This window comes from Tuber melanosporum, assembly GCF_000151645.1.
Source record: "Tuber melanosporum whole genome shotgun sequence assembly, scaffold_112, strain Mel28".
NCBI lineage: Eukaryota > Fungi > Ascomycota > Pezizomycetes > Pezizales > Tuberaceae > Tuber > Tuber melanosporum.
The window spans coordinates 336,014-355,220 of NW_003298769.1; the positions used below are offsets into that span (position 1 = coordinate 336,014).

Below are 19,207 nucleotides of genomic sequence, written 5' to 3' on the forward strand. Positions count from 1 at the left end.
TATGAGTCAAGAAAGTAGTAGAGTAAAGCTCTTATCAAGCTTTACCAGGAGTGGGAAGAGGAGAAAGCTTAAATTGAGAGCTATAACCTCCTAAACTTGAGAATTCTCGATCCACTCCCACTCCTGCTACTGAAGGAGTGAGGAACGAATAGAAGAAGGTATATAGATTTCTTTATCTATTGAGAACAGATCTTAACCTATCTTCTCTATTCTTTTGTCATCTCAGTCCAAGCTGCTCACCCTGGCGTGGTGATAATAGAGGATAACATGCCTGCACATATCCACCATTATCATAACCAGCCATGGTAGCAGCTTGGCTTTAAGAAAATGGACTGTCTAGTGAACTCCCCAGATCTGAATCCGTTAGAAACAATCTGAGATGAGATGAAGAATTGAATTCATGAGTGTTTAGGAATTCGGCTTATCTTAGTCAGAATTCGGATTGTAGTGGAGGACAAATGGCTCTGGTATCCTATGGAGCGGATAAATGAGCCTATCATGTCCATACAGAGTCGTATAGAAGACTGTATCACTGATGGGAGGGGGGAGGGCAATTCCTTTAATCATTAGTTTTCTTAGCTTTTTTCCCTCTATTTTTTTTTTATATAATATATTATTGTAATTAACCTTTGACTTACTACTGAGTGATTTCCAAAAATATCTCTCCAGCTCACTACTCCCCTTCACCCCTCTAACTGTACTCCTACCTCACAAACTCTTCAAAAACCATGATTTAGTATTCATAAAAGAGTACTTACCTGCCTGTGCATGCAGGTCTCATGCATCATTTCTTGGCTGCATATGTGGACATACGGACCCGGTTGTTTTTACAAATGTCAGAAAATTTCGAGTACTGTACTAGTACTTGTACGAGTATGTATCAACCGGGAGGGGGTGTGGTTTGAATGATGGATCTGGGATTGCGAAATGTGTGTTTTACCTGGGTATGATAACTTGTTTTTTTTTTTACTCCCGTTCTGTAGTTGTTCCATCTGGAATTTGAAAAAAAGTGGTGGTACCTTGATAACTCCTTCTTTCCTTTCCTTTTTTTTTTTCCCTTTCTTTCCCACAACCTTGTCTTTTTATATGTTTTCTCTTCCTGTGCTACGATCCCCAGCCTAACATGGCGGACTAAACGAAAGGAAAGCCAAGCCAGGGAGGATCCATGCAGAGCGTGAAAGTATGATACTAGTATACATCGACTGACAACCCCCCTCCCCTCCTCCAGTGTTCGTGCAGTGTACCTGTACGGCACTGTATGAGTACGGGATTACACTAATCTAATGCGGATTGATTGATACTATGATCTAGTCCTCCATGACAGATATCATGTTAACCACAGACATCAAAAAATGCCTTACTCGTACGAGTACACGGAAACCCCAACACAGGGAAAGAGGAAAAACAAAAACGATGCGAACACCACACGTAGATCTTTTAGAACCCCCCCTTTCCTTCGGTTTTTTTTATTTTTATTTTTGCCAAGATTTGTGGAGCGCCCAATCATAACAAACTTTACAGGGGTAAGTTAAAGCAAAAATTGCGTGTTTGTTGGTTTTTTTATTTTTTTTTACCCGATACGTTGGTGGTCGGGTTGGGTTTTTTTCGGTGAAGATCGGGAAGGGGGAGAAATATCATAGGTGGAGGAGGATGGAGAGGAGGGGGGGAAACAAAATACTGTTTCTATGGTATTGGTATTTGTCAAGACTACGGGTACTGGTTTTGGGTGCGAAGGGGGGGAGGAAGGTAATGATCTTGGAAACCTGTTTACGTTGCCGGTACCGTTGGTGTGATCCAACCGTCCAAACTCTTACTGTACGGCACATTCCTGCCCCCATGGGATATTCGAGCATTGTGCCATGCCGTAATGATACCGTATGATTCCGTATGATTGTGGATTATGCTGTGACCATAACATTGAAGTATCACAGTGGGATAAGCATATTTGGTCCTGCCTTGTCTTGTTCTTGCCTGCATCTCATCCGATGAGCTAGAACCCCCCCACATTCTCAGACCCATCGAGTTGGGCTAAACGCACGACTGCAGCTGGGCAATGCTGAGAAGAGAGGAAGAAAAGAAAAAGAAAAAAGATGCAAAAAGAAAGAGGGAAAAAATGTGAAGGGGAGAGAGGGGGTAATACTTGGTAATCGTGCTTCCTTCATCCTCCCTTAAACTTGAAGCTAGAAGCACACTATGACACAGTTGGCAGAGAGAAGCTTCACTAGGAAGGGCATAATTGCTTTACTTGACATAGGTTCGCTGCAGGAGAAAGAAAAAAAAAAAAAAGGCAAATGGATCATGTCGTGCATCGGATCGTGAAGGGTTTTTTTTCCCATATAAATCGTGGGAAAAAAAAACAAAAACAAACCTTTGTGAATACGGCTCGTGTTTTGTTTTTCCGCTTTCCTCTCTCTCTTCCCGAGCTTCGAGCTTCCCCTGTTCTATCTGGCAAACCGATAATGAAGGCGCGCGATAGTCCTGATATCATGCCCATATCGTAAAATATCAAAATTAATGATAACCGATGATGGACAACACGGAACCAGGTAGCGAAAAACCTGCATCTGGAGAATCTCGAATCTTTTTGATCCATCGTCGTGTACGAGTATGATAACCCGGCTCACGCATCGCATCTAACCATTGCACCGCAGTGTACTGTACCGCTCCATAACAGCAAGCAAGCAAGCAAGATGTCGTGCAAGAGCGAATACTTACCTCTCCACGCGGGGAAAGCGCGGGAGAGTAAAAAAAAAAACCTCTCCTCCTCCCAAGCTCTCGGAAGGCGGAAGCTAGCGGGAACCTTGATTCCTCCCCCTCCAACACTTATCGTGCAAGAGTGAATACTATCATACATCCCCGGTTCTGTGTCAACAGCACGGGGAACGGTAATGATCCAAACCTCCGAATCGGAATGTACCGGTACCCCCCCACCCCGTCGTGCGGTATCAGGAACCCGCGGAGCGGGCTGACCACCTACCTGCTCACCGCGAATGGGCAAGTGTGGGGCGTAAGGCGATGTGAACAAAGCCGTTCCTGCGCCGTGGACATTTTCCCCCTTCCCTCCTTCCCTCCTTCCCTCCTCCATTCCGTGGCGTTGTGGTGGGTTAGGCGATGCAAAACATTCCTTTTTTTTTTCTTTCCCCTCTCTCGGTGGGGAAAAATCTCGAATTGATCTCACCATAGTTGCCGATATGATTAACTATGATGGATGGATGAGGGGGGTGTTGTATGCTATGTACGGTAAGGAATTGACCGATCTGGAAGTGTTTATACGATCCGATGATGGGTTTCGCGGTATTTTGTTTCTTCGCCGCAAGGCTTGCTCGACTCGAACAGGAGGTTTTGGCGCGGCGCTCCCAATGATTATAATTAACATTTCCACACTTCGGAATCTTTTTATCACTCACTCATTGATCTTGTAACGACCTGGGCAAAAGAAAAAAGTTAAAAATCAAGGATCAGATTTCGATATCACGATTTTCAACGATACCAGATACTTCCCAACGATAAAAACCCGGAACTCCACTCCCTGCCTGCCCAGGGTTAGGTTCCCCCCCGGTCCATCCTCCGTACCACCATAAACCCCCACACCGCGGACCCCTCGTCCCGACGAACCCAGGGCTGACAGACAACCTCACAACCATAGTCTACCCTGAAACCACACCTATCAATCCATCCATCGACAACCCTCAAATCTACGATCCAGAGATAAAACACGTCCCAGCTGAACAAATTCTTCCACGAAACAAATATGTCCGGTCGTGCAGGTTCGTGTTACCCTGGGAGGTTGAGGAGGAGAGTGCTGACGAATCCGTTGTGATAAAGGTGGTAAAGCAAAACCCTTGAAGCAGCCAAAGAAGGAGAAGAGGGAGGAGGATGAGGAGGATAAGGTTTGTTTTTTCTTCTTTTTTTCTCCCCCAAGATCGGGTGATCGAGTGGATCGGGCTAACGTCGTGGTGGTGGTGGTGGTGGTAGGCTTTCAAGGAGAAGCAAAAGAGAGGTTCGTTCCATTACGTGCCGTAGCTTCCGGAGGGGATGAGAGATGAATGGGATGAGCTAATGATTTTTTCCGGTTTTACGCAGAGGCTGCTGAGTTGAAGGCTTTGGCAGAGAAGGCTCGGGGGAAGGGTCCTTTGGTATGTTTCCTTACTCTTGTTGGCGGCTAGTGGATCTATGGACTGACGAGTCATGATACAGGCCACCGGAGGTATCAAAAAGTCTGGGAAGAAATAGATCTGGTTCATGGGAGAAGGCATCACGTTCGCAATATGGACGGATAGGTGCTTCCAATTTACGATACAACGCCGTGCTTTTCTTACCTAGGCGTACAAATTCCTAGTTATATCCTTTAGTGATCAATGAATGCCTTTTTTTTTTCATGGGAAGATGGAATTATGTATGGCTTTTGATATTCAATGGGGTGCACATATCATAGGCCGTGGGTTGGTATCATCACGGCCTAACACAGCGGCCTGCTATTGAAGGGTATAAAAACAAGTTTTCTATTCCCAAGCTTTAAAGTTCGCATCCAGCTTTACTGGCGGCGTCGGTGGAGCGACTTTTTGCTCAGGCCTCTTCTGCTTCCTGACGGTGACAATTCCAGCACTGTTCATATCCCATCCTACGCCGAATTCTTTCTTCAATTCATCCCACTTGGCCCCCGTGACGCTCTCCAAGTAGTTCACGTCCACAGTGAAGTAGCTCTTCCCCAAACACTTCAGTGTATGATCCCTCATCCGCTGCTCCGCATCCTCCAACAACCTGGCTTTATACAGATCCACCTTCCTCCGCGTAGCCCTGAAACTCCAGTAATTACCTTGGATCATCGCATCAACGGCCTGCAAGATCCTATAGTCCGTCACCTGAAACTCCCTCTTAACCATGAATGCCTCGTTATAGGCCTTCATCTTGCTCGCAAGATGAAGCACAAGGTATCCAGCGAATTCCTGCTTCTCGCTGGCTGACAATGGCACGTACGGGTGAATATCGTAGAGCAGGTGCTGAATAGCGGGGTGGTACGAATCCGGATGCTTCATGAGGATTGATACCCGGATCATGAACATGTAAGCCTTTGAGGAGAAAGCGTCGACTCGGGAAGAGCCTACAATCCCTTCTCGCAACTTCCGCATTGAGAGGATTATGCTGGCAAGTTCGGCATTGTGGGAGTCGGCGTAGCGGGCATTCTTGCCCTGGGCTACCATTGTTCCCGTTGAGGGGACTGCCGCTGCTAGCTTGACATCGAGGTCCGTGCTGCTGTCTGAAGAGCCGCAGAATTTGACGTACTTCTCGGTGATCTCGGTGTAGTACCTAATGGCATGTGAGTTGTTGGGATCCAAAGGTTGGATTTATGGGGAGGGGAGGATAGTTAACCTTTCCTGGCTCTTTCTGTCCAATAATCTTCCCCGGGTGTCTAGGTTAGTGCTTGACCAACAAGCTGGTCAGGAAAGCTATACCTGGTATCTCCTACCCAATAGTTAGCTCTACACCCTTCACTCACTCCCTCGACAAGCAAGTGTCGGGAAGCTTGAAAAACAAACCTTTGCTAACAAATCCATACTCATCAACAGCTGGTTTCAGCCGAGAAGCTCTCCATGATGCTGTCCTGGTGCTGAAGCCCTCCATATCCCCGGTTATCCCTCCAGAACTCGACCCCCCATTGACATTACTACCACCCCCTCCTCCACCCCCACCCCCCCGCCCCTTTTTCCCGCCCCTGACAGAATACTTCTCTGCGGCAGACATCCAGAGCACAGCTAGATATATCTCCCCACCGTCGTTAACAATAATATGGTAATAATAATAACGGAGGAAAGACCCCAATAGGTACGTCGGGGAGGTCAGGTTAGCGTGATACTAGCCACGGCATCAAATTACCAACAACGGTGGGACGCACGGTCTCGGGAACTAAGAAGAGATCGTCATTCTGGGGAAGGAAGGAGGGCAATTCCCGCAAACACGTGTTTTGTGATAGGGGGCTCCGCACAGCAAGTTATCGTTGAGCCTCAACTCAGCTTAAGTCAGACGTGCCCAACGTTAATACCGGTATTGGTATCATAAGTCACTACGAATTCCCAACAAAACATGAGACCGAACCACAACCGTACAACCTTTCTTGAAATATATATGTATATATATTTCCTCTTTTACGGGTCTCTTTAGGACCAGTTAGACCTTTTTTTATCCTTTCTCCCTTCTTCTGAATTGAGCTGTTGTGAATATGGCAGTCAAGAATCGGAATACGCAGCGCGGTGGTGCCGGCGGTGGTTCGGCCGGCGAGATGGTGGTTGAAGTTTGTAATTTACCGCTCGGTGCAATTGGAATTGGGGTTGCTAATGAGAGAGATACAATACACAGGGGGCAAAGAATGCAGAGAAGAAAGTTGAAGAGGCTCTTACTGTTCTTCTCCATGAATTGCGTGAGTACCCTTTTCTCCTCACGGTGATGATGGTAGCTAAAAATCAGCCCAGCACTATGGATGCAGTCAGTGTCTATCCCCTATATCTGTCACTCCCTCTAGAAATCACAGAGCCTGACTCGCGATATGCTTCAGAGACAACCACTTTATAGTCTCCGGCTACAGGCCTCAATCCTTTTCGTTCTACAAGAGCTTTCATTCCCTAACATACCTCCATAACGAAACCGGTTCCGCCGACCCCAACATACCCCCAATTAAACATCGACAACTAACAAGCCCAAAAAAGTAAACATCTATACCCACCTCCTCCCCGCCCTCCTATTCCTCCTGCTAGGGACCTACACCGTGAAAACACACCTCCTCCCCCGCTACCCAACGAGCACTGCCCCGGACCTCCTCTCCTTCGCCTGCTTCTTCGCGAGCGCAAGCACATGCCTGGGGATGTCGGCCACCTACCACACGATAAGCAACCACAGTCTAGCGGTCGCAAGGGTGGGCAACAAACTCGACTACCTGGGCATAATAATCCTAATAATGGGATCCTTCATCCCGAGCGTGCACTACGCCTTCTACTGTCGCCGGCGCCTCGCATACGCCTACTGGAGCATGATCTCCCTCCTGGGCGCCGGGTGCGCCGCCGTTTCCGTCATGCCGGGCTTCCGCACGCCGGCGTGGAGGCCCTTCCGCGCCGGCCTGTTCGTCTCGATGGGCCTCTCCAGCGTGCTGCCCGTCCTCCACGGCGTGCGGATATATGGCACTCGTGGGATGGACGAGAGGATGGGGGTGAGGTGGTTGCTCATCGAGGGGTTACTATATATCGCCGGCGCCGGGATCTATGCTGCTAGGGTTCCCGAGAGGTTCGCGCCTGGGAGGTTCGATTTGCTCGGGGCTTCGCACCAGCTTTTTCATTGCTTGGTTGTGGCGGCCGCGGGGTCGCATTTGGTTGGGTTGGTGAAGGTGTGTTTCTCTCCCCCTCTTTTTTTTCCTCTTTCTCTCCATTCTTTTCGTCTTGGGCAGGTGATTACGATAGTCCGTGAGTGGGTGAGTAAGGCTTGCTGAGAAAGGTGAAAAGAAGAAAGCATCATCATATGTTCCGCTATGCTAATGCGCCCTCTCACACACGGTACTTCTAGGGGTTCGATTACCTGCATAGTGGAGATGCGCAAGTGTGCGGTTAGGACCTGGCGTTTGGAGGTGAGGGGAAGGCAGGGCTGGCGGGAGATTTACTTTTTTGGGGGGAGAGAAAAAAAAAAAAGGTTTGCGACAGCGATTATTACAATACTATTAGTGCTGTTTTTAGATAATGCTAGGATTAAAAGTGCACATAAGCTGCGTAAAAATACATGTACAAGTACATGCAGGAGGTTGAGAGTTTCCCATAATATCATATTATCCGCCTCGTGAGATTATTCGTCCAAGAGACCACGGCAGAACCCGCCGTAAAAGCGTTTTGCACTACACATGCGGGGTCTCGTAGCCTACTTCACGTTGGTACGAACCACAATGCTACAGCTATAGGCAGAAAGGGAGGGGGAAGAGAGAGCGAGAGATAAACCGCAACTACTGTCATTTCCACCAGCCTAGTGATATCACTTTGGATTTTGTCGAGTCTAACCTACAATAAAAGAACGCACATCATATCTCATCCATCACAACAACCACAACACAAATTAATTCTCCGGCATGAAAACCCTTCTTTTATCCCAACCACCACCTCCTGAAAGGAATCGCAAACATGAAAACTACATCCTCGTCCTCCCGGTATTCTACTTTGGGTCCAAAACTACACCAGCAAAGTCCCTAGATGCAATATAGTCCAGGGTTCTCTCAAAGTGCTTTCTTGGTGTCTCGGTGGTGGAGCTATCATTGGAGCTGAGGTTGGACTGAATCAGTTCTATAAGCCCGTTGAGGTACTTGACCGTAACCTAGCATCTCCCAAGAACCATGTCAGATTTCACACTTCAAATATAGAAGAAAAAGAAAAGAATCAAATCCAAGACATTCAAAATGTGAGAGTAGAGTGTAGAGGGGGGAATCTTACAGCCTCGTTTTGGCGATCAAAATAGTATACGTATCTATTCAGAATCTCCACGAAAAGCTCCACGCTGACTGCGGTGTCCATGCATGCATCCGCTACCCTTAGTGCGCGCTGAAGGCATTCAAGAACCCTCTTTCCATCCCTGTACAACGGTGACCTTTCATCCTCACTTCTGGCTGGTATTTCGACAGCCCACCAAAGATGTGATGCCAGGTACACCGCACGACACTGGTCCGGCTTCTTGAGAAGCTTGCTACCATATTGCGCACATTTAGTGATCAGGGTATCGTAATTTTCTTTTGAAAAGTTTCGGGTCGAGTGCAACGCATTAGCGATGACACACACAGCCTGGAACTGGGCCCGAGAGTCCGAGATTGCTTCTTCGTATACGGTAAAAGCTTGTGCAAAAAACTCATATGCGACTTCTTCGAATTCCGTCTGATCTGATACTTGACCGCAGAAAAGGAAAAGCCGAAGACACAAATCCGGCACACCAACCCGATATATCGAGGTGACAGTCTGGTGCAAGAATTTATAAAGAGCTGCGCTCATGGTTTGCCACTCATTGTCATAATGCTCGCGGAGCTTGTAACGCCGGGCAAGTTTGATTCCGGAGGTAATTAGAGCCGGGGTTGTATATCTTATCCTATCGCCACCCTCTTTGAACGCTTTCCGAGCTGTTTGCAGGAGCTATGACCCGGATTATCAGCAACACTAAAGACCCGTCATCGGGAGTTCGTCCTACCTTGAATTGGGTATCATTATTGTCACTACATAATAAGTGTACTATCCTTGCCAGCCGACCTTGCTCCTCAACTGTTTCGTCTGTCTCAATGTCCCTACTCTTCCTAGGTGCTTGTGCTCCAGGATATCCTGCTTGTTGTTGTGCTCCTTCCCGAATCAATACGCGCAGCAACTCGAATATGCCTTCTGCATGCTCTGGGGTGGAGATCTTGGTTTGGTTCTTCAAAATGTTCTGCGCAACAACTCCTGCTACAGATCTGCGAGTTGGGTATGATTGTGTGTGCAAAAGGGGGAGGTAGCTTGGCAAGGCAAGCACTGTGAAAAGGGATGCATATGATTTGACAGGGGCAAGCATGAGGTTTAGTATATATTGTTGACACTGTGGTGAGTGTAAATCTGCGCTGTTGGCCATTTCTGACACCTTTTTGTGGGTATACCTATTGTGTGATATTAGCATCTGTAGACTAGTGGTGATATCATTGGACGTACGAAAGGATTTGGTCGACATATTCTGAGCACGGTTAGCATTTTGCTCTCACGATTGCTCAGAAAGGACTGAAATACCTAATCGGTCTGGATAAATATTCAATGCCAGATTGGCTAGCGATACCAAGAGGGCGATTATGTCCTGAATTGGAAGATTTTGGGCCTTCGAAGAAACGTAGAAATCAGCCGACGATCCTGAAGTGTGTCCAAAATTCCTCGTGTGTGCTCTTACATTGACCAGATTTAACACCTGTTTGAAGAAAATCTCGTACAGCTTTACATCCTCCGGAATACCTCTTGGGGGCTTCTCTGTAGATTCCGCAGAGGACTCATCCACCGTTTTTGAGTCCTTGTCCACATCCCCACCTTTATCCTCACCCTTATCCGTCGTATCCTCAGCAGGGGTCTCTGCAGGTTTTGTGCCATCAGTTGGAGGACCTGTTGTATCATCGCCGTCTTTGAATCCTTCATCCTCCACCTCCCTGAAGCCCTCATTTCCATTAGCTTCCATGATTGGTGGGTTTTTGTCTGTAACGGCTGGATCCGCCGGTTTGTTTTCCTCCGCACTACCGGCTTCCTGGAGTCTTAACTTCTTCAGCAAACCTTGCACAGCTTCTTCTTCCTTTCTTAATTTCTCTTCGGGGGATTCGGACTCGGCCTCACGAGCAGCATAGGCTGAGAGTCGATCCATAATGCCAATCACTATAGCCTTGACATTTACATTCGGGTTAAGTCTGGCAGTAGCAGAAAGGAATTGGTCAAGGGTGTGAAGATGAAATTCATCCGGGAAAACCTGCGTTATTACTGTGAGTTATTAGCATCGCGAGCTCTCTTCGAGGAGAAAGAATAATGCCCGAGGCTACCTTCAAGGAGATACTCTTGCGCCAATACATCACGGCATTGGACTACCTGTTCCAATAACGGGGCTAGGATGATATTCTTGTATGTCTCAAGATCGACAAGTTGACTCAATCTAACCAAATTGCTCCCCACCAGTAATTGAAGCTCCTTCCTCTCCTGTGTTCTCTTCTCACGTTCCCGCGAGTGACCTTGATGCTGCAACCGGACCCATAGCTTGTTCATCTCGATGAAGTTGGTAATTATGAAGGAGATCGAATCTTGGAAGTTACCTTCGGGGCTGTACATCATTAGTTACTTTGTAATGCCGTCAATGAGGGATACCAAACCCTTCACCGTTCCCCGTAGGTAAGTAATCTCGTGATTGACCAGACAGGTAATATCTCAAAAACAATCCCCTGCGAAATACGTCAACACATAGCACACAACACTCCCACCCCTCCAACGAGTAGACTCGTACCTTATAGGGTGTTGAACCCCACGACTCATCTCCATCATATCTTTCATAATCTCTTTGACCGGTGCATCCTCGATAGACATGTACACACTACAAAGTGTTAGAACCCATCTACTGGAAGCCGGGGTGTAAAACACTAACGTCCCGACCGTAATCATAAGGTACAACCGTGGAACAATATTTCCTAGAGTTTGATATTATAAGGTGAGCCGAGAGCATCAATGTTTCCAGCAATCACTAACCTGCATACTGCACTAGCTCATACAAATCTGCCAGATGATTCACCGGGTGGCTCTCCCTTAAATAGAGAGAAAGATGCCTCAAAGCATCAAAGACAGCCATGTAAAGCTCGTAATATTGTTTAGGTCCCAACGAGCTCGTTCGAAGTTCCGATACCAGTGTAGAGCTACACCAACCCCGCCGTTAGTCTCCCCTCCCCCCCTCTTTGATGAAAAATTTCCTTCCCAATTGCACGCACCTGCACTTCAGAGCATCCATCAGCTTCCCAGGCGTCTCCAAGCATTTTCGCATCAAAGCCGTCTGTTGCCGGACAATGGTGAGGGCATCTTGGAGAAGGATCTGTTGATCTTCCATTGTTTCGCTCGGATTTCCGATAGGCGGGAATCAGGGGGCGGAGCCAAATCTCGTGCTAGCGCTATAGTCTATTAGGAGCGGTGATTCAGATATGAGCGTGGATAGTAGACGAGCGATGTTAACACGGTGAGCGGTGGTGGAGATGGATGGGGGCCCTTCGGAAAACAACTTGTCCCATGGAGAGGGAGCGATGACGCTTTGGCGGATCGGTAGCAACCAGCGACTTCACCAGATCTCACTCTATAGTTCAATTGTGGCAGTGAAATCTTTACTTGCACGGCAGAACGCCTAAACCAACAAACACACAAAGCTAAATATCGGTACCTCTATCAGATAACTACAGTATTATCTTTCTAACATCTAAACCAGAAGCTTTCCAGAGCGCTCTCTAGGAAGGAATGTGAATGGTTGCTATGGCACCTGATCGGATTACCGCGGGCAACAAGAATGGGTACTCAATGCTACCAGCAGCTAGGATTCCCCCGTTGAGCACCAGCCCCTCGGAGATCCGGGAATCCAGGAACAACTTCTGGCACGAGCCAGTATGAACCATACGAGGCACAGCATACACGCCAATCCTACAATACCCACTGCTCCTCCGAGCAAAATAACGGCAGCGAAATCCCGGTATGCATAAATTTGGAGACTATGAGTAGTGGCATCCGAACGGTATGTCGTCACGTGGGCTGCAGGAACTGCTCTGCCTAGTCCGAGCCCAATCTAGATTGATAGATACAGTATGATACCAACCTCCGACCGTCCGTGGGGGTGAAATCGCAATTGTGGCAACGATTTTGGCATTTCAACTGGTTTGATTACAATGATTCTACATTTTCTGTTGGTAACGCTTCGGGAGGAGTACCGGTGCTGTATTATGTCTTGCAGAAGTTGCATATCAGTCGTTCGCTTGGTGCGCTGGTGAATAGCTGGAGGTATTACCGCACACCGGAGTGTATAGTACAGTACTCGAATACGGTAGTGCTACAAGTAGTACTGGGCTCGTACCACACATTGGCATGGGCTGGCTTCCCCGCCTCCGAAGACTGCTGTTGATTCCACGAATAATCATCACTTCCGCTGATTGAGGAATCGTTCGGGTGAAAATATCACGTCCGTTGCTGATGACTGCTATCTAGAAATTTGGATATTTACGCCTGGGGGAAGCTGTGCGTCGGGTGTGAGTTGAGAATCTCACTTCTAGATAACTCTCTCATCTTATCCCCGGGTCCCTCTTGGATGCGCTTCATACAGATGGATAGATGGATGATGCCTCCCGGTCCATAGCGTAACTCAAAAGCCGGTACAATATGCGGGTGCTCCAACTGACAGCGGCTTTTCCGGATCGGCGACCGACGAGTGCTGCGTCTTGGACCATCATGATGGGATGCCAGCACGCTTTGGTTGCCACTGGCTCAATATCGTACATCTCGAGACCAAGCAAATGGTTAATGGGGGTAATAATGTGACAATATATATATTTCTAGCCCTGGGCGCCGCCCCCGCAGTATCTGTCAGAACCGGCGATAAGTCAATGGATGCCTAAATTTTGAGCGCTTTACCGCTACCACCCTGTCCAAGACCGGGTTCGTGCGGGGGGAGCCGCGGCATATCATAAATTATCTGATCAAACCAGCACATTCCGCAGGCTTAGGAAACAGGTGATTACGCCTTCAGGTCGAAAACAGAGTGCCCTTTTGCCCATGTTTTTCTTCCTATCAGGGGGAAGGACTGTCTTGTTTCCAATAGCGAGTGATTGGGTATGATCCACTGTTGTCAGTTACTGGTTTTTTTCTATCCTCTCCTCGGGTGAGGGGTTTGGATTGGAGCATCCGGCTGGGAGCTCGAATCCCCCCTTCTTAAGCATTTCTTCATTCTCAAAGTAAGGCTTGTGAAATCAGCTCAGTTTCTCGATGGGGTCGGAAAAAAAAAAGCCGATCCGCGGTTAAAGATAATATCCATATGCAAAACCGACTCCATGAAGGGTCAGTGAACTTGCCGGCATATAGAGACATGTTTTCTGAATCGAGAGATGTTTCTCGTAGGGCTGTGCATAGCTCTTTTGTGTGATATGATATTTCCCCCGGCGACTCCCCAAATATCACTGTTGCCCGCTTGGACAGGTGACGATATCCGTAGTTGTGAGAGCAATCGAGCCCAAGCACAGCGAGTCGGCTGTGATAGCATTTCGAGGAGTTCTAATACAAGCACTACGGTGTTATTACTGAATGACTTTTTCAACAAGGCTTGACTAAAAAGATGATGGAGGCCTCTCGGGAGGGGATGAGACTTTTTCTGCTAGACCCCCCAGGCTCAGATGATGTCTCGATTGGGGGGGGGACTGTTTTTGATTGGATATTGAAGCGATGCTTTCTTTCTTTTTTCTTTTTTCTTTTTTTCTTTCTCTTTTTCCTTCCTTTACTCGAGTACTCTTACTCTTTACACCTTCCTTTGGCGTGAGCGATTATCCCCGAAATTGAACACGAGCAAATATTGAAGGTGCGCCTGAACTCAACCATACAGGACTGTAGGGTATCGGTATCGGTATCGGTATGATGCCAGTACGAGTACGATACGATATCTTAGGAAGGGAATTTTTTCTTCAGTTCCTCCTTGGCGTCCAGGATCATACTATATCATCTAGCTTTTGGTCTTGGGTGTGGACATGCGTTCGCCTGCATCACGCGCATCACGCACATATTCGAGTGCCAGTACTGTACGGTACCGGCGGTGCTCGGGCGTGATATCAGGAGAGTTCCCCAGATTCGTCAGTTTTAGTTGCCAGACGAAACAGAGCAGTTTCCCCTTCCAGCCACCCTTTTGCATCATGCCTCCCCCCCCTTGCTGCCTTTTATTGTCGCCCTGAGATATTTGAGGGTAACGAATTCTGGGTTCATGCCTTTGCTTTTGTTGGTATGATATTATGATAATAATAATATGATATTTATTTTTTGCCCACACTTGCTTATGGTTGTAGGTTATGGGGCAAGCAAGATGTTACCCTCAACCTTTTGCTGTGTGTGTCTCTTTGCTCTTCTTCATCCCTTGCTCCCTCCCCTTTTCCCTTCTCTCTCCCCTCCCGCAACCAACCTCCCACCTTGCGGCGTTACCGTAGTTGCACCACCTGTTATCTCGTAACCCACTGCAGCAGCTCGCTCGCCTCGCTTTCGCCTCACCCCTCCTTCACTCCCTCTCTCTCCTCCCTCTCTCATCGTGCAGCTGCTCTTGTCACATAATCACATAAGACCCGATAATCCAACGAATCCCCCCGAGATCTCCGCGATAGCTATCAATACAAGGCGTTCGCGCGTGAATTACTGTTCAACAAACACAGGCGAGGAAGTTAAGTGTTTTTTTTGTTGGCAGCTGGACTATATAGTCTCGTCAGCCTCGTTGTTTCTTCCCTCGCCTTTTCCTTCCCGCGTTCCACATCCACCTCCATCCACATCACTTCCCCCATCCATTCCATCTATTTCCACCCACAACCCTTCATCAGGTCTGTTCACTTATTCATCCCACCAGTAACTGATCTGACAATCCATCCAGATCAAACCCCTCCACCCCTCGTATGCAATTAATCTCGTCCGAATACTTGCAAAGATTTTCCGTCAACTGACTCTTCTACTCTCGCTAATATAGACTTTTCGGTCAAGCATGGCGAACGAGTATTCGGGAACACGCTTGTACTTGGGCAATCTCCACAAGGACGGTTTGTTGCCATATTTTATCTTGCTTACCTTTCCTTCCCCCGCATTGTTGGCTTGATGGCCTGTAAAACTTTGATGTCTGTCTGATGACGACAGCAATAATAATGATGGTGGAGGCTCGAGCTTTCATCGGTCTTTTTTTTCTTTCTCCTCCTTTTTATTACTATTATTATTATTATTATTATTATTATTATTATTATTATTATTATTATTATTATTATAGCTGACCCTTCTACAGCTCGCAAGCAGGAAGTCGAGGATTTCTTCAAGGAACATGGCAGTGGAAACGTCGTCGAAATTAAACTTATGAATGGGTTTGGCTTCATCCAATACGACAGCGAGGCAGATGCGAAGGATGTTGTGCCTGGTACGCAGGCCTTGATTATTATCTACTTACGTCGCTGACTGCCGTTTCTTCTGTTAGCCTATCATGGCAGGGATTTCAAGGGTCAACCTTTGACTGTTCAATTCGCTCGCGGTAGTCGACACAACCCTCGTCATCACGATTTTCCGGGCGGCGCGGACCGCACTTTTCCTCGTCCTAGACGTACTGCGTTCAGAATGAATATTTCTGGACTTAATCCCGATACCAGCTGGCAGGTGGGCACACAATTACTCCTCGTTTCTACTGCAACTTAGGCTATAGTGAATTCCCCATTGGGATGTCCCAAGCCTGATATGCATCCACTCCTGTCTTTTGAATATATCCCTTATGCCTGACCAGGTCCTGGCTATGGTTTATCCCTAATCCGGAGGAATGCCTCTTTCCCCATGTTGTGCTGGTTGGCCCCTTCTATGGAGTTGGAAATCCTGTGCGAGAAATTCCTATTATCATGGCTTGGGCATCAGCACCATTTTGTACTCCCCATTCCGGGATTTGTGCCTATATCCATGGTTATACTGCCGGAACATTTTCCAAGGATTTTTGTATCCATGCGCGTCTGCTTTTTCTGGAGGAGCCTCAAGTCTGCGAGTGGTCTTTATTCGAATTCAACTCATGCGAGGTTTTTTCTGCTACCTAGGATCTGAAGGACTTTGCTCGCAAGTCCGGCTCCGACGTCGTTTTTTCCGAGGTCACCCGTGAACGTGACGGCCGAGGGTGAGCTACCATACATATCTGATTTCTGAACGTTGGGCGTCTGCTAATTGGAGTATAGCATGGTTGAGTTCGAAACCCACGATGATCTGAGGCGTGCAGTTGCTTTTTTGGATCGCACGGAGTTCAAGGGAACCCAAGTGTCCTGTACCCCCGACGTACTAGCGGTATCACAAATTCATCAACTCTCCTCTGATTTTCGAGTGCTCATTGGTTCCCCAGGATCATGATGTCCCTCGTGGACATGGCCCCGGACGTCGTTCTGTTTCACCTAGAGGTTACGGTGGCCGTCGTTATTCCCCTAATCCTTCTAGGGGTTATCATTCACCACCTCGTCATAGCCGTCGTTACGAATCCCCTTCCAGGGGCTATCGCGAGCGCTCCCCTCGTGGGGGGCGTGAGCCCTACTACAATGGTGGTGGTGGAGGCCGTGATAGATCTCCGAGACGCCTTCCTCCCCCAGCCGATGACTACCCCCCTCCTCGCGGCGGCGGATATGGTGGACGTGGTGGTGGCGATGACTACCCTCCTTCGAGAAACGGCAATGGATACGACGATGATTATAGAGGTACGAATGGGTCGGGCAGGAGGCATTACGATGAATCCCATAGAGGACGTCCGGTGAGTCCTCCTTATAGAGGCAGGAGTCCTCCACCAAGAGGGCCACCACCACGCGGGTACGATGATTATGATCGTCGTCGTTATTGAAATTTTTTTGAAGAAAATTGTTGGAGGTTGGTATTTTGCGGATTTTTTTGTGGCTAATGCTCTGTGCGCGATGGCTTCATTCAACCATAAAGAACTAGTCCTTAGCTGACTCGAAGGCCACACAAAAAAATCACTAAAGACACCCCAGCACTCATGATTGCTTCATGAATGAGATGGTATAGTTTCGGGGAAAAAGGTTCGCGATTATTTTTCGGGATGGTAGGGGACCTGGCAAATAGGGGTGGCAATGGGAAGGGTTGGAATGTCTATTGTTTCAAGTTTCTGTTTTCTACTCTTTTTTACTTCACAAAGTTCTGATTTTTCGATTTTTTTTCTCGCCTAAAAAAACCTTTCGCTTTACTTTATGGCCTGGTCTTAGCTTTTTCGTGGTGGTTTCCCTTTTGATTTCCCTTTTGATTTCCTGCTCTGTGCCTTTTCTATTCTATACGTTTTGTAAGGAAAGTCAATGAAGTGAAGTTCCTACGACAAATATGCTAAGAGGAAGAGGCGGAGGTTACCCATGAAGGCAGTTTTGATAACTAAGGACGCCGTCGGCATGCGAGAGGTGGGAAGTGATGATAATATTTGGATGGCTGGGTCGTGCTGATCATCAAATGTCACTCGAAGACAGGGCTGGATCTCTGCCGGTTGATTGGGGGCAAGAAAGGCTTGGCGAGGACCGATTTCACGTGAGGGATAGCCGGCTGGTTGGGTAGGTAGGTAGGTAGGTCTGTAGCTGACCAGGGGTTTTCGATCTTGTTATTTTCTAGGGGTTGACACTGTGGGGAATCAGAAAGTGATTGAAGTGGGGATTCCGTGTTGGTCATCGTGGATAGGCGGGGTAAGGGATGGGGGATGGGGTGTTGAGCATTCTAAAGGAAGAGCGTCATGAAGAAGGTATTAAGGCGAGTTAATGTTCTGGTGAGTGATCTGCCGGGGGGATCCCAATGGTTGGATTTGTGTGTGTGAGGGTTTGTGTCTGGTATCCGGCGGTGATATAAATTGGGTATACTGTCTACTTCTACAAGTTGGTTGCCCCCTCTTTCTCATCACCCGAAAGTACGTGCGCCACAGCTGTATTCCGAAAAACTGGGGCAAACAGAGCACACGTAACCTTCATCACACAAATTTATCTTATATGATACTACCATCCGTTAGCAAGCTAATGTGCTCTCGCTACGGAGATTCTTTCACGTTGGGATTTTCAAGCGTTAGAGTGACAATTCATGATGCAGGGTAAAGTCGACAGATCTGGGGGGTATCCTCTCACTTGCGCGATCGAGATTGGCAGGATTGCCCGATGTTTGCATAGGGATATGGGAGAAGCCGGTTGAGACAAAATAGCTTGGGACAGGTATCATAGGTTGGGGTATCGGAGAGGGATCTCTGGGCGGAAAGTTGTCCGGGAGATGCTGCGGGGTCACAGCGGGCTTTGGGCAAGAGTAGGTGAAGGAGCAGGTGGTGGCTTTACCCCGCTTGTGGGCGTCAGGCACTCTGTTGGGGAAGATAGAGAGTGTGGCGGGGAGGAAGTGGTCTCATGCTGCTAGCTGAAGAAAAGAAGGAAGGAGCGAGCATGGATAGATGGAAAGAGACGATGTATTCCTAGGATTGGGTGGTGTTTGTCAGACATGAGGAGATAGTGCAGTGTGCTGCGCTGCAAGGTTAATTGGTGACATTTGGCGATTTCACCTCTTGCTCTTCTTGTATGAAATTGGGAAATCTTTCCTTCTACTCTTAGAACTGAGCCGTTAGCAATCAACTATCATACCCGCCCATGCTACCGGCGCTCTGGTAAGATCGGGAACCAACTACCGGTAACTAGTTAGGGTATCATACTCGAGTAGATACAGCCACTCGGAAAAGTCTCGGTGAAGTGTAATTTCTCTTTGCCGGTAGAACGCCTCCCCCCCCTCAAACACAAATAGAGACCCCAATTGCGATGCCATCTCAATCTCTGTCAAAGAGAAAACACCGTGCCAAAAAAGAGGCCTTTGCAGAGCGACCGCAGCACATGCCCAAAAATTCCGATTCAAGTATCCTATTCAATAGGAGCTACTGCAACATACCGACTCTCAAGTTACCATGGAATTGTGTGAGAGGGGAGTGG

At 47.8% G+C, this 19,207-nt stretch overlaps 5 protein-coding genes, besides 2 other annotated features; 3 read left to right on the forward strand and 2 right to left on the reverse strand.

The window, feature by feature from the left end:
• Positions 1–3,708: 3,708 nt before the first annotated feature.
• Positions 3,709–3,767: a sequence feature (Short protein (GSTUM_00001468001, CAZ79875.1) was converted to a misc_feature.).
• Positions 3,768–3,825: 58 nt separating this feature from the next.
• Positions 3,826–3,832: a sequence feature (Short protein (GSTUM_00001468001, CAZ79875.1) was converted to a misc_feature.).
• Positions 3,833–3,876: 44 nt separating this feature from the next.
• Positions 3,877–4,379, forward strand: GSTUM_00001469001 (uncharacterized protein; the record flags this gene model as incomplete). XM_002835673.2 has 4 exons in its annotated part: positions 3,877–3,894; positions 3,976–4,000; positions 4,084–4,136; positions 4,198–4,379. 4 exons carry the CDS (start codon positions 3,877–3,879, stop codon positions 4,231–4,233), a joined length of 132 nt encoding a protein of 43 aa, XP_002835719.1. The 3' UTR covers positions 4,234–4,379.
• A 66-nt stretch (positions 4,380–4,445) lies between these two features.
• On the reverse strand, positions 4,446–5,659 carry GSTUM_00001470001 (uncharacterized protein). XM_002835674.2 has 2 exons: positions 5,538–5,659; positions 4,446–5,463 (listed from the first exon to the last, which is right to left on the reverse strand). Exon 2 carries the CDS (start codon positions 5,199–5,201, stop codon positions 4,503–4,505), a length of 699 nt encoding a protein of 232 aa, XP_002835720.1. The 5' UTR covers positions 5,202–5,463; positions 5,538–5,659; the 3' UTR covers positions 4,446–4,502.
• Positions 5,660–6,217: 558 nt separating this feature from the next.
• GSTUM_00001471001 (uncharacterized protein) lies at positions 6,218–7,694 on the forward strand (the record flags this gene model as incomplete). XM_002835675.2 has 7 exons in its annotated part: positions 6,218–6,289; positions 6,355–6,415; positions 6,468–6,480; positions 6,551–6,642; positions 6,702–6,858; positions 6,892–7,372; positions 7,549–7,694. The coding sequence occupies 7 exons, from the start codon at positions 6,218–6,220 to the stop codon at positions 7,591–7,593; spliced, it is 921 nt and encodes a 306-aa protein (XP_002835721.1). The 3' UTR covers positions 7,594–7,694.
• A 311-nt stretch (positions 7,695–8,005) lies between these two features.
• Positions 8,006–11,768, reverse strand: GSTUM_00001472001 (uncharacterized protein). XM_002835676.2 has 12 exons: positions 11,477–11,768; positions 11,241–11,404; positions 11,140–11,182; positions 11,002–11,088; positions 10,871–10,939; positions 10,547–10,821; positions 10,337–10,487; positions 9,916–9,979; positions 9,737–9,846; positions 9,199–9,634; positions 8,457–9,143; positions 8,006–8,340 (listed from the first exon to the last, which is right to left on the reverse strand). Exons 1-12 carry the CDS (start codon positions 11,590–11,592, stop codon positions 8,182–8,184), a joined length of 2,361 nt encoding a protein of 786 aa, XP_002835722.1. The 5' UTR covers positions 11,593–11,768; the 3' UTR covers positions 8,006–8,181.
• A 2,887-nt stretch (positions 11,769–14,655) lies between these two features.
• Positions 14,656–17,590, forward strand: GSTUM_00001473001 (uncharacterized protein). XM_002835677.2 has 9 exons: positions 14,656–14,931; positions 15,136–15,155; positions 15,229–15,298; positions 15,535–15,663; positions 15,721–15,896; positions 16,319–16,395; positions 16,454–16,559; positions 16,615–17,126; positions 17,240–17,590. The coding sequence occupies exons 3-8, from the start codon at positions 15,244–15,246 to the stop codon at positions 17,098–17,100; spliced, it is 1,029 nt and encodes a 342-aa protein (XP_002835723.1). The 5' UTR covers positions 14,656–14,931; positions 15,136–15,155; positions 15,229–15,243; the 3' UTR covers positions 17,101–17,126; positions 17,240–17,590.
• The last annotated feature ends 1,617 nt before the right edge of the window (positions 17,591–19,207 follow it).